This window comes from Thalia democratica, chromosome 4 (genome assembly GCF_965202585.1).
Source record: "Thalia democratica chromosome 4, ktThaDemo2.hap1.1, whole genome shotgun sequence".
Taxonomy (NCBI): domain Eukaryota; kingdom Metazoa; phylum Chordata; class Thaliacea; order Salpida; family Salpidae; genus Thalia; species Thalia democratica.
In genome coordinates this window covers 43036700-43051447 of record NC_139168.1, presented here as the reverse complement: position 1 = coordinate 43051447, position 14748 = coordinate 43036700, and the positions used below count along the sequence as shown (strand labels likewise).

At 25.5% G+C, this 14748-nt stretch overlaps 1 protein-coding gene across 2 annotated transcripts; it reads left to right on the top strand.

The window, feature by feature from the left end:
* The first annotated feature begins 952 nt into the window (after nt 1-952).
* LOC145834770 (nuclear envelope integral membrane protein 1-like) lies at nt 953-13622 on the top strand. Of its 2 annotated transcripts, none has more exons than XM_082942282.1 (10): nt 953-1017; nt 1343-1449; nt 4399-4515; nt 6099-6246; nt 6447-6752; nt 7058-7185; nt 7552-7658; nt 9207-9386; nt 10472-10647; nt 13094-13622. In XM_082942282.1, the coding sequence occupies exons 1-10, from the start codon at nt 963-965 to the stop codon at nt 13201-13203; spliced, it is 1434 nt and encodes a 477-aa protein (XP_082798408.1). In that variant the 5' UTR covers nt 953-962; the 3' UTR covers nt 13204-13622. The 2 variants fall into 2 exon arrangements, with proteins under 2 accessions (XP_082798408.1, XP_082798407.1); XM_082942281.1 differs by having other exon boundaries at nt 958-1017; nt 1331-1449.
* The last annotated feature ends 1126 nt before the right edge of the window (nt 13623-14748 follow it).

Genomic DNA, 14748 nt, shown 5'->3' with positions numbered 1-14748 from the left:
AGAAATTTGCAGGTAGCTTAACTTATGTCAAACTAAAAAAAAACTTTATAAAGTTAGTTATGTATAAACTACAGTGAGACCTCTACTAATAGGAGCCAATAGATCTTTAAGTACAATATAAGAATTAGAGTTTACTAAAGCACACATAGTTTCATGCATTAGGTCAGCAGTCTTTCATATGTTGCTGGCCAATTTTTGTAAAAAAAAGCTGTAGGCCCTATGTTGTCAACTCCTATACATAAAAAATTACTTGAACTTTTTTAAAGATCTAATTACTAGTTATAAAACAATCATAGGTCAAAAATGGATGAGGTACAGTCTGCAAACTAGAGTTGGCCCATTAAAAACCTCTGATGTGCAATAAATTATTTAGCTATAAAAAACTTGATCAAATTATATTGAGCACTTTTTAAACAAATGTGCGCTTTAAATGTACTATTAATTTGATATCCAGGCACAATAGTCATCAAGGTTATCAAATTTTGTATCAAAATAAAGCAAAAGGCTTTCTTTTCTGATAAACTTGGCCAGCAACTCAAAAAGTTTTTCACTTTTGCTTTAAATAATAAACAAATAGAAATTTAAATCCAAAGTGTAGTTAATCAATGTAAGTCTTGAAAATCACTATTAAAATTTCTTTTAAATTTCATATTTTAATAATATCCAAAAAAAAGCTTTTAGGTTATTATATTTTAGAAAATATTTTGTTAGTGAAGTAGTCGATTTTTTACCTTTTTATAGCTTTGATCCCTTATGTCTCAATACTTATTTTAAATTTTGTAAATTGATAAAAATAGTCTGATAACTCTAAATAAATTTATAAAATATCTCCATCTTAAAAAATAGACCCCTAATTAGCCTAAAAGAATTATGTCCGTTAATATAAGCTGCTGATATAAAATAGTAGTTTAAAGTAAGAGCTTTAAAGTATATATTTTAAACAGGTGTGTAGTTTTTTAAAAATGAAATATTTTATATATTTTTTGGTTTCTTTTTTAGTTTTAACCGAGTGTTCAAGTGAGTTGATTTGGTTGATTTGTCTGAAAATTGCAATAGAATAAATATATGCTGTTTAATAAAAAAATATATTATTGTTATAACATGTAAATATAAAATATTAATTGATTTGACTTATTTTAAATTTTTATTTTAGTATAGTTAATTAGTTTTTTTAATTTTGTTTAATTGAAAGTAGTTTAATTTTTATTTAATCATTTTAACATATTTTTTTCAAAGTTCTATCTGGTTTTCTAGACAATACTATTTTATTAAGATTATACAGTTATGACCTTGCCTAGAGTTTTAACAATTTAATGTATTTTATAAATAGGCTTGTGTACAGGTTCTGCTCTAGATGTAAGAAGCATTGACCAATTGGAAGTAGGAGACCATTTAAATTTTTCATCAGAGTTCTCTTTTGGTACTCCTGTATTAGAGTCATTTATATATGTTAGTAATTGTATTATACAGGGTTCGTGCGCGTCAGGCTAAATTAGTTTTTTTGAAAAAAGTTGAAAAATGTCAGGCTAAATCAGTTTTTTTATTCAAAAATTTGAGAATCTCAGTTTTCTCAGTTCAAATGCTTTAAAATTTTTGATTAAAAAAAATTGAGAAATATTTTTACGATTATATTGAGATGTGAATTTATTTCTATATAAAGATTTAGTTATTAAAGACAAATTCAGTCAGTATCTGTAAATATAAATGCTTAAAACCTTTTGTTGAATCTCTAAAAAAATCAAAAAAAAATCATTATTTTGTTTTGAGTAGATGAACTGTTTTAATCTCTAATTTTGTTTACCTAATACTTTTTAAGATTAAAATTCTTAAATCTTAGCAGTTTATTTATATATTTTACTGTTTGTTCAAAGTTATTAGAGATATTCACAACACAAAAACTTAGCTTTAAGTTATAAGTACTAAGTTTTGTGGGAGTACAAGTTTTAGGTACAATTCATTTTTCCTTACAAGAACAAAGTATAAAAAGTTTTTTTTTTATTAAAGTGTAAGTGTAATGTTTTTTTTTAAATCTGATAAACATCAATAATCACTGAATTTATTCAGAGTTTAGGATTTATAATTATGTTCCAATTTTAAGTATTAGTCAAAATATTATAATAAACATTTCTTACTTATTCATATTATATGTAAGCGTTTTATTATAAGTCTTATGGTTATAATTTTTTTACTTAGTGCTTAATTAAATTGAACAGTTGTGTTAAGTAATATAAATTAAATTTTTACACTAGTAATAGATTAGATATAACACTTATTTTAAAACTTATCACTGAATTTGTTATTTTAAGGGCATAGGGGGGGGGGAAATAACCTTTTTTACAATTTAATCTTATTTTATTTAGTTTTAAATAAGCTATGAGCTGCTTTTTGCAGATTTTTAAAGTTCAAAATATTTTTGACATAAAGCTGGTTAAAGTCGGAGACTACAAAAGTACTAATCAAGAACCCCCTATACCTAAAATGACTTCTAAAGGGAGTTTTCCTTACTTCAAAAAAATGTCAGGCTAAATTAGTCTCAGGCAGGCTAAATGAAAAAAATTTCGCCCACGAACACTGATTATATTCTTCAGCTGTTTTGTATATTTTTTTACAATAGTGTATATAAGAGTTAAAAATCACCTTGCATTGTTTATCATGCAGTGTTTTTATATTTAGTTTTTGAATTTTAATGATTCTAAAATATTTTATAAGTTATTATAATTTTTTTGGTCACATTTAAAAATATTATTTTGTATTGTTAAAAAACATTATAGGACATTTATTAAATAAATAAATTAAAAATAATTTATTTTAAAATCTGTTTTATTTCCGACAGATTTTTTAAATATTGCAAGAAACATTTCCTGAAAATTTGAGGTAGTTATCTCAAAAAACGTAGGAGGAGATAGACTTTTAGTGAAATAGTCTATTTTCGCCTTTTTAGTTTGCGCCTCCCATAAGGAACCTATTGTTGCCTCCGACTTTGACCGGCTATATCCAAAAATTATTTTGAATTTTTAAAATCTGTACAAAGCATTTTTTAGCTTAGTAAAAACTATATAAAATATATCAAAAACCAATAAAAGGATGTTCACCCCCCTATGCCCTTAATCTATGTAGTTTAGTTCTTAAACGTACTTTAAACTTTTAATGTGCTTAAACAACTACTAATTTTTTTATAATAAGAATCGCCTTTGATATAATCTTTTTTAACACAATATTATTAACTTCTGTATAAACTGTTTTTTACTAATATTCTATTTGCTTTTGTGAGTAAATTAAGTTTATTGAACTAAAAAACTGTCAGTAAGTTGATCAGTAAGTAAAAAAAATGTTCAAATAAAAATAATGCCTTTATAAATTGGTTTCATTTTGCTCATTAAAAATTTCAGTGCACAGCAAACTTATTAATGTCCTTACTTCTGTGAAAATTTTAGGAGTAGTTGGTGAAGCCACAAGACACTAACTGACTAAACAACTTTAATTACCATTTTACAAACTAAACATTAGCTAGAAGCGCTTGCAAATAGTTTTTAGACATATTTTCGAAGTTTGCTTAGGATTTTTTTCTAAATAACAACTTAATTTTTGAACTCTTTATGTAAAAAAATTGTTCCAAAGCAAATTATGCATTTTAGTTCTATTAGGTTATAGTGAGTGGTCCCTAAGTTTATAAAAAAAGAAAACAAAATCTACACTTTTAAGCTTGAAGTTTTATTTACAACGTAGGTTTTATATAATACTTCATTCTTTCAATTCAATTAACTTATCTACAAGTTTTCTGTGGAGGTAGAATTTTCAGTTCTAGTTTTCCTTGAAATAAGTATTGCTAAAAATCTAAATTAATTTTTTTCTATGCATTATTGTAACAAATGACATTTTATTGTTTATAAAACATGTCAAAAACTAGCATTTTATAAATTAGCAAAAAAATAATTTAAGTTATTTAAACTTCTGTAAAAAGTACTAAACATAAAAACATACAGTATGATTTATTATTATTATTTAGTTTTCCAAATATTTAAATAAAAAAAATAAACTAGTTTATACTGAGATTAATTAAAAACGGTTGCTTAAAAACTAGAGAAGAAAATCTATTTTTATTAAATTAGTCTTTTTCACCTTGTCCTACAGTATCTATTGAACTCCCCAATTTTTATCTGCTATATCCGAAAATTTACTTTGAGTTTTTGAAGCAGTAAAAATCTATTGCTAGTTTCTTTAAAAGTCTCAAAGTTGAGACCAGATTTATAAAAAAACTGTCTACTCTTTCTGATCACTCTTTCTATGTTCTTAGCACAAGAATTAGAAAAAAAAACTTCATTATTGTAGATTATTAATATATACAAATATTAATATGTCTTAAAGATAAGACGTTTAAAATTTAATTAACTTTTGCAGACTTTTGGATGTGTAAAAATAGACTTCAAGTCAGACAAACTTGATTACGATGTTGATTTTTATAATGATGTAAAGTATATTGGGTACTCAAACCCTGTTTTCTTCAATATATTTTCGGTGAGTTGGTTTTTATTTTTTTTAACGATTGCTTCTATTATGTAAACATACCAAACTTACTAGGATATGTTTTTTATTTATTTGTGGAAACTACATTAATTTACATTGAAAAAAATTAATGTTTGTATATGAAGGTAAATAAGAATTACAGAAAATATAATTAGTATTTCTTGGTATTTATTATAAAATTAAAGTTTTGGTTTATTATATGTACATAGAGCACTATTAATAATAAAAATACTTAACAAGTTACAATGATTATAATTAATTAGTAAAGAACTTGTTTGATTTTTTAGTTTTATAATTTTACAATTGTATAAACTAAAAAAGAAAAAAAAAAGCTATAAGTTAGTGAAATCTCATTACTAATTTTCCTGATAATTTTATTTCACAAATTTTTTAATAAGGAATCTTTAAAAACTAGGGGACACGTTCAAAATCCTTCCAGTCAAATTCGAGAACCGCTTACCAATCGAGGGTAAGGGTTAGGGGTAATAGTGAAAGTGAAAGTGAAAAAAAAAAAAAACATATAAAAATTCAAAAATATATATAATAAATTAACAAATAAAGAAAAAAATAAAGAAAAAAAGTTGTGTGGATTTTGATAGTAAACCAAAAACTAGTTAGGTTTATATCAACTAAATTTAAATAGTCTAGTACTTGTACATATATAAACTTACAATTAAAAAAAAAAAATTTGTTGTTTTATTTATTTTTGTTTTCCAAAATTGAATGCTAATATGTAAATTTGAGGTCTCTAGCTCAAAACATAAAAAAGGAAGGATAGATATATTGTTAGTTAATTTTGTATCCGAAATTTAAAAAATACTTACTTTCAAAAATTGATATTTTTTTATTCTATAAAAACACACTTGAAAGTTTATATATTCTTCAAGCATTATTACCAAGGCCAAATTTTATTATTTTGAAAGCATTATCATTATGTCCTTAACAAGACTACACACGATATCACTTAACTCATTTGATGTTTGTACTCACAACTCTGAATAGTACACTTGTAAAAAGCATTTTATCTTTAAATATTGTTCTTGAAGAATAATTTTTGTTTTAGTACACTTGTTTATTTTTAACATCAAACAATCTGTAAAGAACTGATGATAAATAAATATATACAAAATACATTAGATTGTTGTTGTTGCTTAACTTAGATTTGTTTTATAAAATGCTCTATATTTTATAGACAAAGTAATTTATATATGTGTGTACTAAAACAGACACAAAGTTTAACGTGCTTCTGTAATAAAGCACCAAACTTTCCTCAAAATAAGTATTATCGAATTACATACTATTCTAAGTAAGGCTTGACGCTTTGAGACCCGAAACACGTGTTTGTTCTCTGTTTTATATAACATATATACAAAACCTATCATAATAATGTACTTATTATCTAATCAGATTGTCTCATGGTATCTTGTATGATCTTCTTTGATTAAAAAAAGCAAGTTATACATGTAAAGAATTACAGTTATTATGTCAAGTTGTATGACTTTATTAAACTTTAACCAATACAGTAAAAAAATACAAAATAAAGAGTATGTAGTTAACAAAGTAAGTTTTTACAGAAAATCGGCAGTATGTTCAAGACAAAACCTTCAAAGAAGGACTCTGTAATAAAAAGCTTTTGTATTTCACCACACCAACAAAAATTTATAGTTGTAAAACCTAGTTTTCCTGAATCTCAGCAGATTTCAGTTAAAATTAGTATGATAAGTTAGTTTTAAGTAATTAAATATATAAGTACGAAACTTTCCTAAGCACTTTAAACAATGGTTTTTGAAATATATTAGGTATAAGATTGAACTAGTTTATATTTAATTTAATTATAATAGCTACTTTTTATTTATTTAACAAATAGCAATTTTAAAAAGTTTAACCAAGGTTATTGATTTTCAAATGAAGTTTTTTTACAGATTTTAGTACGAATAGTTTGATACTGTTAGCATTGGGTGTTGTTTTGTTTTACCAAGCAACTAAGTTATCACAGTCATTGTGTTTTCTATACGCTACAACAAGTATCATTTCTATTGCTGGTGCTTTTCTTTTGGTTTTGTTTTTGATTATGAAATTTGTACCTAGCAAGAAACATGTTACTCTAATCAGTATTTTTCTTGGGACCGGAAGCCTATTTACTTTTGTTTATGACAAGTTACGTGAATACTTATTTGAATTAACCATGAAGTACTATTATATCTCCATTTCATACATAGCTATTTCAGGTTAAAAAATTGTAAGATGTTATTAACAAACAGCCTTTCATTTTTTTAAGTAGAGCTTTGTTAGCGTAGTAAAATAAAAATCATTTAAAAATTTTTGTTTAAAATACTAAATATAATTGATTTAATAAATCAGATCTTTCAGCTTTTTTTGAACTAACTTTGAAATTAGATGTAGTATTTGATACTGATATCTAATATTAATAAACTTATAATTAGGTATTTCCTGTAATATTGCTTAATATAATTAGTATGTTATTTTTTGACACTTAGTAGATTACAAAAACTTACAAGTTATAACTCCATAGGGCTAGCTGGCTTAGCAGTTGCATATAGATACGGCAGCTCACTACACGAAAAAACCTACCATGTTATAGATTGGATATTGAAAATGGTTTCAGTTGCTATAATATTTTGCAGTTGTCAATCAGCAAAAGTTAGTTTTTAGATATGAAATATGTATGTTTTTAGTATTGAAATATAGTATAACATAGTTTCTAATTGTTAATAAATATTTTTTAGATTGTGTTAATAGCAAACCTTTTACAGAAGTTTCTTTAATAGTCAATAAGTAATTTAATAATATTTTAGTGTTTTTTATAAAGTGTCCAAAAACTTTGAAAAAATATTTATAGATCTATAAAGCTATCTCCAACGAAGCTTTTATAAGAGTTCAAGTAAATTTAAGAAAATTGACAACCGATTGTTTGAAAAGATTTTTCTTCTTTTCAAGCTATTAGTTTGAGTTGCATACTAGCTATGATTCATATTAACTATTTTTAAGATACATATATTACCGCAGGTAGCGTTATCAATTGTTTGTATGATATTTACACACAAAATGTCGATGTCTGTAAAAAAATCTCTGGCAAATACTGCACCAGTTCCAGGAATGTTCACTAGTTTATTGTAAGTGAAGTATTATATGTTTTGGTTTTAAGAAAACAAATAAAGAGATCTCAACTATTAGAAGAGAAATAATGAATTTATTCTTTCAAAAATTTATTTTATAAACAAGTTTCGGTCAAAGACCTCGTCAGTGCTTAAATAAATCTAAAAAGATATGTAACAGTCATGGAAAAAAGCATTTAAATAATTAAAAAAAAACAAATTTTTACTCAAAACTTTTACTTAAAAAACAAAATAAATTAAATTTTAATATCAAGATTGAATTTATAGTAAAGTTTAATTTTTAGTTAAGTTTTAAAATCAATATAACTTGTGTATTATATTGTAATGCGTGTAAATATAAAAAAGTGAAGTAGTATTTTTTTATAGACATATTTCGAAAGTAATGAGTATCATTAAAAAAAAGTCCTTCGCAGGACGCTACTTTTTGAAGCAGTATTTTAAACAAATATACTTTACATGTTATAAGTAGTATTTAATTTATAATAACATAATCCAGAGTTTAGTAAAATAGCTAACTCACAGTTAACATTACATCATGTTTTTAAGTTGTAATTGATATAATTTATATAAGTTTGTTTGAACTATTTTTTCAATGAGAATAAGTCGGTTGACCGTATATTTATTTTGTTGGGTCAGATCTGTCCTGCGTTTTTTAGTTTGCCTACTCTTGAACTATTGTGATAGTAAGAAAATTGCTAAATTAGAAATAAATTGTTAGAAAAGGGAAGTAGTTTGAATTTATGTATTTATTTTGGAATTAGTTCTTAATTATTGTGAGTAGTTTTCAATAATCTTGATGATATTTTATGAATATAACAAAACATCGAATTTAAAGTATAATTGTGAGTTTTTTCTATCAGTGTTACTTTTTGTTCTAATGGTTAAGAGTAATTTATACTAGTTTAATTTTCAAACAAAACAATATAATACATAGGTTGTTAAATAAGAATTGAATTATGTTTCTAGTATTATAAACAAAATTTTATGCTTAATAAAACTAGCGAATTTACATCTAACAAATAAATTTTGAAAAATTTATGTTTCTTGAACAATGATCTTTTACATCCTTTGCGTAGTACCTGATCTATGAAACTAAAATTATATCTTTCATGACATCAGCTATTCTACTTTATTATAGTAATTTATGTATAAATAACGTTTATTAAAGTTTACTAGAAAAAAATTGTACGTGTTTGTCCTTTAAAACTGTGTGTTGTTATAGTTACTGTTATTTACTTACATAGCTGCATAAAACATTTCTGTTTAGTATATTAATTTTTTTTGTCAATTTAAATTTTACTGGATGAGTTTTTTTATTTTTATTTTATGATTTTATTTATGATCACTAGCTTTGACCAGTATTTGAAGGTGTTTACATAACAAGTTAAAACTTTAAAACATAAAAACTTTAAAAAGCTGGGGTAGTATCAAATATATTTGCTGCAAAGCTCTTAATACTAATTATTCGAATACCCCTTTTATATAGTTTATATTTTTTATTGATTGTTTTTTTGCTAGCAAAACGTTACTGAACTAACTTTTCAGCAAGCGAATTACTTTTATATCTAAGAAGCCAAAAGAAGAAATTAGGTTTTTGACTAAGGAAGAATATGAACAGCAAGGTAGAGAAGAAACTGAACGAGCTTTGAAACAACTGCGCCAACAAATGCTGTCTTCAGAAATTTCACCTTGGAAAACTGTTTCTGTACTTACTGAGCCTAAAGAGTTGGTTGCTTGATTAATATGTATGCATTTATCAATTTTAAAATATAGAACACATATATAAGTTTCAGTGCTATGTTCAATAGTTTGCATAAACATTTATAGAATTAATTGAAACCGAAAGATTGTTTATACTTCATAACACAACACAGTAACTAATAAATTAGCGTCTAGAAAATGGTCTTTGTTTTGTAAAAAAATATTTGTAATTATAATGAATTCGGTTAAAAAAGTCGATGCATGTTTAGATTTAAGGACATAGAGAGGTTTAACATTTTTTTACAAAAATTATTATTGTTTGTTATTCGAACGCCTACCGTTTAAAATATGGTTTCCCAAACTTTTTTTCAAAAGGCCCCCTTGAAAGAAATTAAAAAAAAATATGGCCTCCTCCAACAAGATTTCTCAAAAAACTAACATTAAAACTGCCTAAGAACTTTTTTTTCTGCTTTTCATCATTAACTCTAGAATATCAAGTTTCAATTTATGACCTCATGGACCCCCTGTGGCCCCTTTGCTGCTCATGGCCTCCTAAATTTATGTAATCGCTTCCAAAGGGGCCACTTGGTCCAGTTTGGTAAACCCAGGTAAACCACTATAATGCTTTTTACTGAACAAAAAAAAAATTATTAACTTTTTTAATTTCCTGACGTTTTAATAGGTTTAAATAACATAAAAGCCTATTTACAGTGAGAAGTATAAGTATTGTTGACTTGCTCATATAAACAGCTGGCTGAAAAGTTTCATCATACTTTATCTGAAAATATAAACAATTGTTAAAAACTTTATATTAAAAGCTTTTATACAGAATGATATTTTTGAAATTAACTTTGTTACATCATCTAAAGCGGTGCAAGTAGATAAGAATATTATAATAACCTGAATTATATTATTTTTTCTACGCAAATAATTTAACACAGAAAAACACAGTTAGTACTACTCAGGTAAACTGATATACTCATGGCTAATAACAGCTAAAGTGAGTTGTTTTTGTAAACAAACAATAGTTTTTACAAATTTTGTTTTCTAACCGATTAAAGTTATTATTTTCTACAAAATAAAAAAGAAGTTAACATAATATTTTACAGATTTTCTAGCTTTGTAGAAGGTGCCGACCATGTTTCGCCTGAAGATCGAACCTTGTACGAGAACGAAATTAGTTTTTATGATGATTCTTCTGATTGTAGTGATGATTTAGCAGATGCTCAGAAGGAAAATATAGTTTTAAGTGAAAATTTAAAGTTTCTCAATCAAATTCCAAAAGGTATTTTGTTTTAAAATTCTTGTATACTGATGAGTAAAAATCATACTTATTATACTTGATAGACACTGTTATTTTTAGTATACTTCGCTTTTTTAAAATTCTTTGAAGAAAAAAATAAGTTCTAGTTGTTAAGTAGTTATCTTTTAGTTTGTAGATTTAAAAAATCTACATTTAATTTTTAAACTTGTTTATTCTAAGGCAGCAAGTATACTGGCTACTAATTATGATTATATGTTTTGAATAGGGGTTTTGACGGGCAGTAAAACTGTCAAATTATTTCAATGAAAAAATAAATCAGTGGTTTTTAACCGAAAAATAATAAGTAAAAATTGGTTTATTAAAACTTATTTCTGATATAAATCAAACCACCCATTTGATCAAAATTAAACCACCCCAGGTCAATAATATATGCCAGAAGTTATAGAAAACATAATAAATATACACTCTTGCAAAAAAGAGCTATTCGATCAAGCTAAAATTAGATACAATTCGTCCTTCTGTTAGTCAATCTAAAACATAAACCAGGGTTTCCCAATTTTTTTTTAAATGGCCCCCTTTGAATAAATAAAAAAAGCTATGGCCTCCTTGTACCAAGATTACTCAAAAACACATAATACTTTTTTTTTGCTCTTCATCTGCAACTCCAGAATATCTAGTGTAAGTTTCAAATTATGACCTCATGGCCCACTTTGGGAAACCCTGGTCTAAACCGACATCGGCTGAAAGTTTATAAACTTGTTTCAAAAACACTTAAACAAAAACAGAAGCTTTTGGAAATTCATTTACAAAAACTACTCAAGAATCAGTTATACTGTTTAATCCTAACCGCATGATAAATATTGATAATGCAATTAAATAACACAATACGAAATCGAAAAAGATATGTGAACAAAACCTGTAATTGCAGTAATAAAAACGAAAGCCATTCAAAATACTATTTTGTTATAGCTAAAATTTTTGTAGACTTGACATTTTATATATTTTTCTAAAAGTATTTGATGATTTACAAAGTTTTTAATTTCACAAATTTTTTCGAAATTTTAACTAACTTAATTATTATTTTGAGTAAGTTATATTTTCTTAATCTAAATTAAAAAAGTGAATGTTTTAAAAGTTTTATTTATTACTTATGAACCACGTTACAAATGATATTTGTTAGATACATTTAAAATTAAAGTTAAGTTTTCGATTGATATTAAAAGTTTTTAATTTGTCCTTTAAATCAGTGGTCGGCACGCTATTTCGAATCCGTGAACCTTAAACCACAAAATTAAAATTCTATACACCCCAAATTGCATTCTTTAGCGCCGCTAGTGTTTTAGAATATGTAAACACTTTTAATCTTCTTTTTACTAATAATTCGGTAACACCCAGTTAATTTTTACATGCTAATTATAAATTTACCAGTTTACCCTAACCATTTCAACAAACTTTTTATATCGATGATCTAATTTTTACAACAACCAGAGTTTTAGTATTTAGAATTTAACAAGTAATTTTGACACTATTACATGTTAACCCCTTTTGAGTCAGAAAATAAGCCTGAGTGACTAAAGACTGGACTTAGTACACAAGCTAATCTTAAAGAGTGGTATGTATACGCAAAAAAGTAATTTAAATTACAATGAAAGTTAGACATTTATAGATCTTGAATTATTTAAATATTAATAATTAATTACAAGTTGAAAAATTTAAAGTAAAGTAACAGTTGAATATTTTTAAAAGGTATCAAAATAAACCCAAGATTTTTAATAAATTTATAACTAGTCTCAGTCAAGCTGAGTTTTTGTAAATACATTAAAATAGCCTCAGTTGGTCTAGGTTTTTCATGATTAAAAACTAGACTTAATTATTCTTAGAGAGCTAAGTATGTGACAGCCCTGATATTATTGACCCTTCCTATACTTTAATTTTATTATAAGTAAAACATAATTGAATTTTTTTGGCCTAACTAATTTTTTGTCAAATATCAGTTGATTAAGCTGGTTAATATAGTGATTTTCAATGTAGCAAAACGCTTTTAAACAATAAGAGCTAATAAAATTAAACATTAATAGAATACTAACCGTTTTATTTTGTTTTAAGAATCTATGAGATTTGCTATTTTGGTTTTTCTTTGGGCGGTTAAGGGTGGAAGAATTTTTACATAAGGTAACAGAATAGAACTAGGAGAGTACAAAAATGGTCGTTTTATTAACAACAAAATGGTCAATTAGATATCAAGGTTGAATATGTCTTAAATGTAGAAAGATTATAAAAAAGACTTTAATTTACTTTCTGCGCAAAAAAAAAAAATCATGTACCCCAAAATGAGTTAAATGCACCCCAAAAGTCTCGTGCACCCTAAAAGAAATTTCATGTACACCGTGCCGACCACTGCTTTAAATATTACATTTTGTTATTTATGTTTTCGTTGTTATTATGACGTAACATGTTTAATCCTTAGAGAAGAATCATTCCAGTTTGCTGACAGGGGATTCTCCAAAAATCAAAATAACTTCCCAGTATTTAACAGATGATGACGACGATGGTGTAATGACTTCAGATGATCAGTAATTATAATGGAAAGAAATATGTTAGAGCAGTAATAATGAGGGTTTCCTGTTGTCAATCTAGACATTCATAATCAATGTTTAGAAGTTGAAAAGTTGATGAGCAGTGTTTTGCCTTAACACAACTAAAAAAAGCACTAGTAAAACTTTTATTTTGCAATTTGTTCTTCATCGTTTAGAGACAAGTTGTTATAAAATTGTTAGTGCTGTAACTATGTTTTGTTCACAAGGTTTTGATTGTATTGTTTTTACTGCTCTTTAAATTATTAATTAACCAAGTTCTTACAAGCTGCTTTTTGTTTTGCGTAAAGTTTTTAGTATAGTTTAAATAAAATACTACGTTTAATCTGACAATACATTGTAAATAATGTTATAAACTGTCAGGTCAGTGATACATTCAGAAAACTAATAGTCAAACTGTGGATATTTTATTACTTACTTGTATTATTTCGCCTTTTGTAGATTTTTAATAAATTTTAGCTACAAAATAACTTTTTGTTAGTTTTTAAAAAAACAACTACCAGTGTTGCTAACTCCTATCACAATTTTATTTTATAACTTCTTAAACGAGATCTGATACTGTTAATTTTTATTTATTTAATACAAGTTTAGAGTATTACGACTTGAACGATATCATCTACTTCCAGTTAATTTGGATACAATTTTTTTACTTCCTTGCAAGTACTAAAATACTTAATACAGTTCTTTTTTTTCTTGATTTTTTGGATATATACATTCCAATGGCAAAATTCTGAAATACAAGTATTAAGCAGAATAAATACTGTTATTAGTTTTTCGCTTTAATTCTTGCTTACAGCTTTTTAAAGATCTAAAATTTTCATAACAGGCCTTTGTCTTCTTAATTATTGCTACGCTCTAAAAATTGATCTTCAAAAACTTCATTTACCTTTTAGCAGTTAGTACTAAACAATGAACAGACTGTATTCCTCTTTTAACCCCAAACTATCTCTTCGAACAACTAGATTAAATTAGATCAAGTAAAAGCTTGATCGCTGTCTTACATTACTGTAGAAACTTCATGTGTTTTTTTAACTTCTGCTCACAGGATGAACTTCTGCTTCTGTTAAAATTTAATACAAATAATTAACTAGAATGTGTTTATCAAATATTTAAATCACTGTTACTTACAATCAAGAAGAATTTATTTATTTTTATCCTTTTTGTTAAAATAATTAATTTTACTTACTAACTTATGACGTGGAATTAATTTTGTTTTTAGATTAGGCTTAAGAATATTTTTTTACAATTTCAAATGACTTGTGTTTAATTGTTACTTAATTTTTTAAAATGTAATTATTTCACATCTTGTAACAAAGCGTAGAGAATTTAATACTTACATAAAAACAATTATTCATAAAGTTAAACTTACTACCTGACTTTTTGAAAAATGAAACAATATGCCTTTTTAAAACTAAGATAAGTCATATGTTTTGTTTACCAATAAAAGTAAAATTTATGTTCAGTTTTTTAAAGCTGACTTAAATATACAGTAACCTCTCGCATCTTTACGCACTCTCGTTTAGTTACG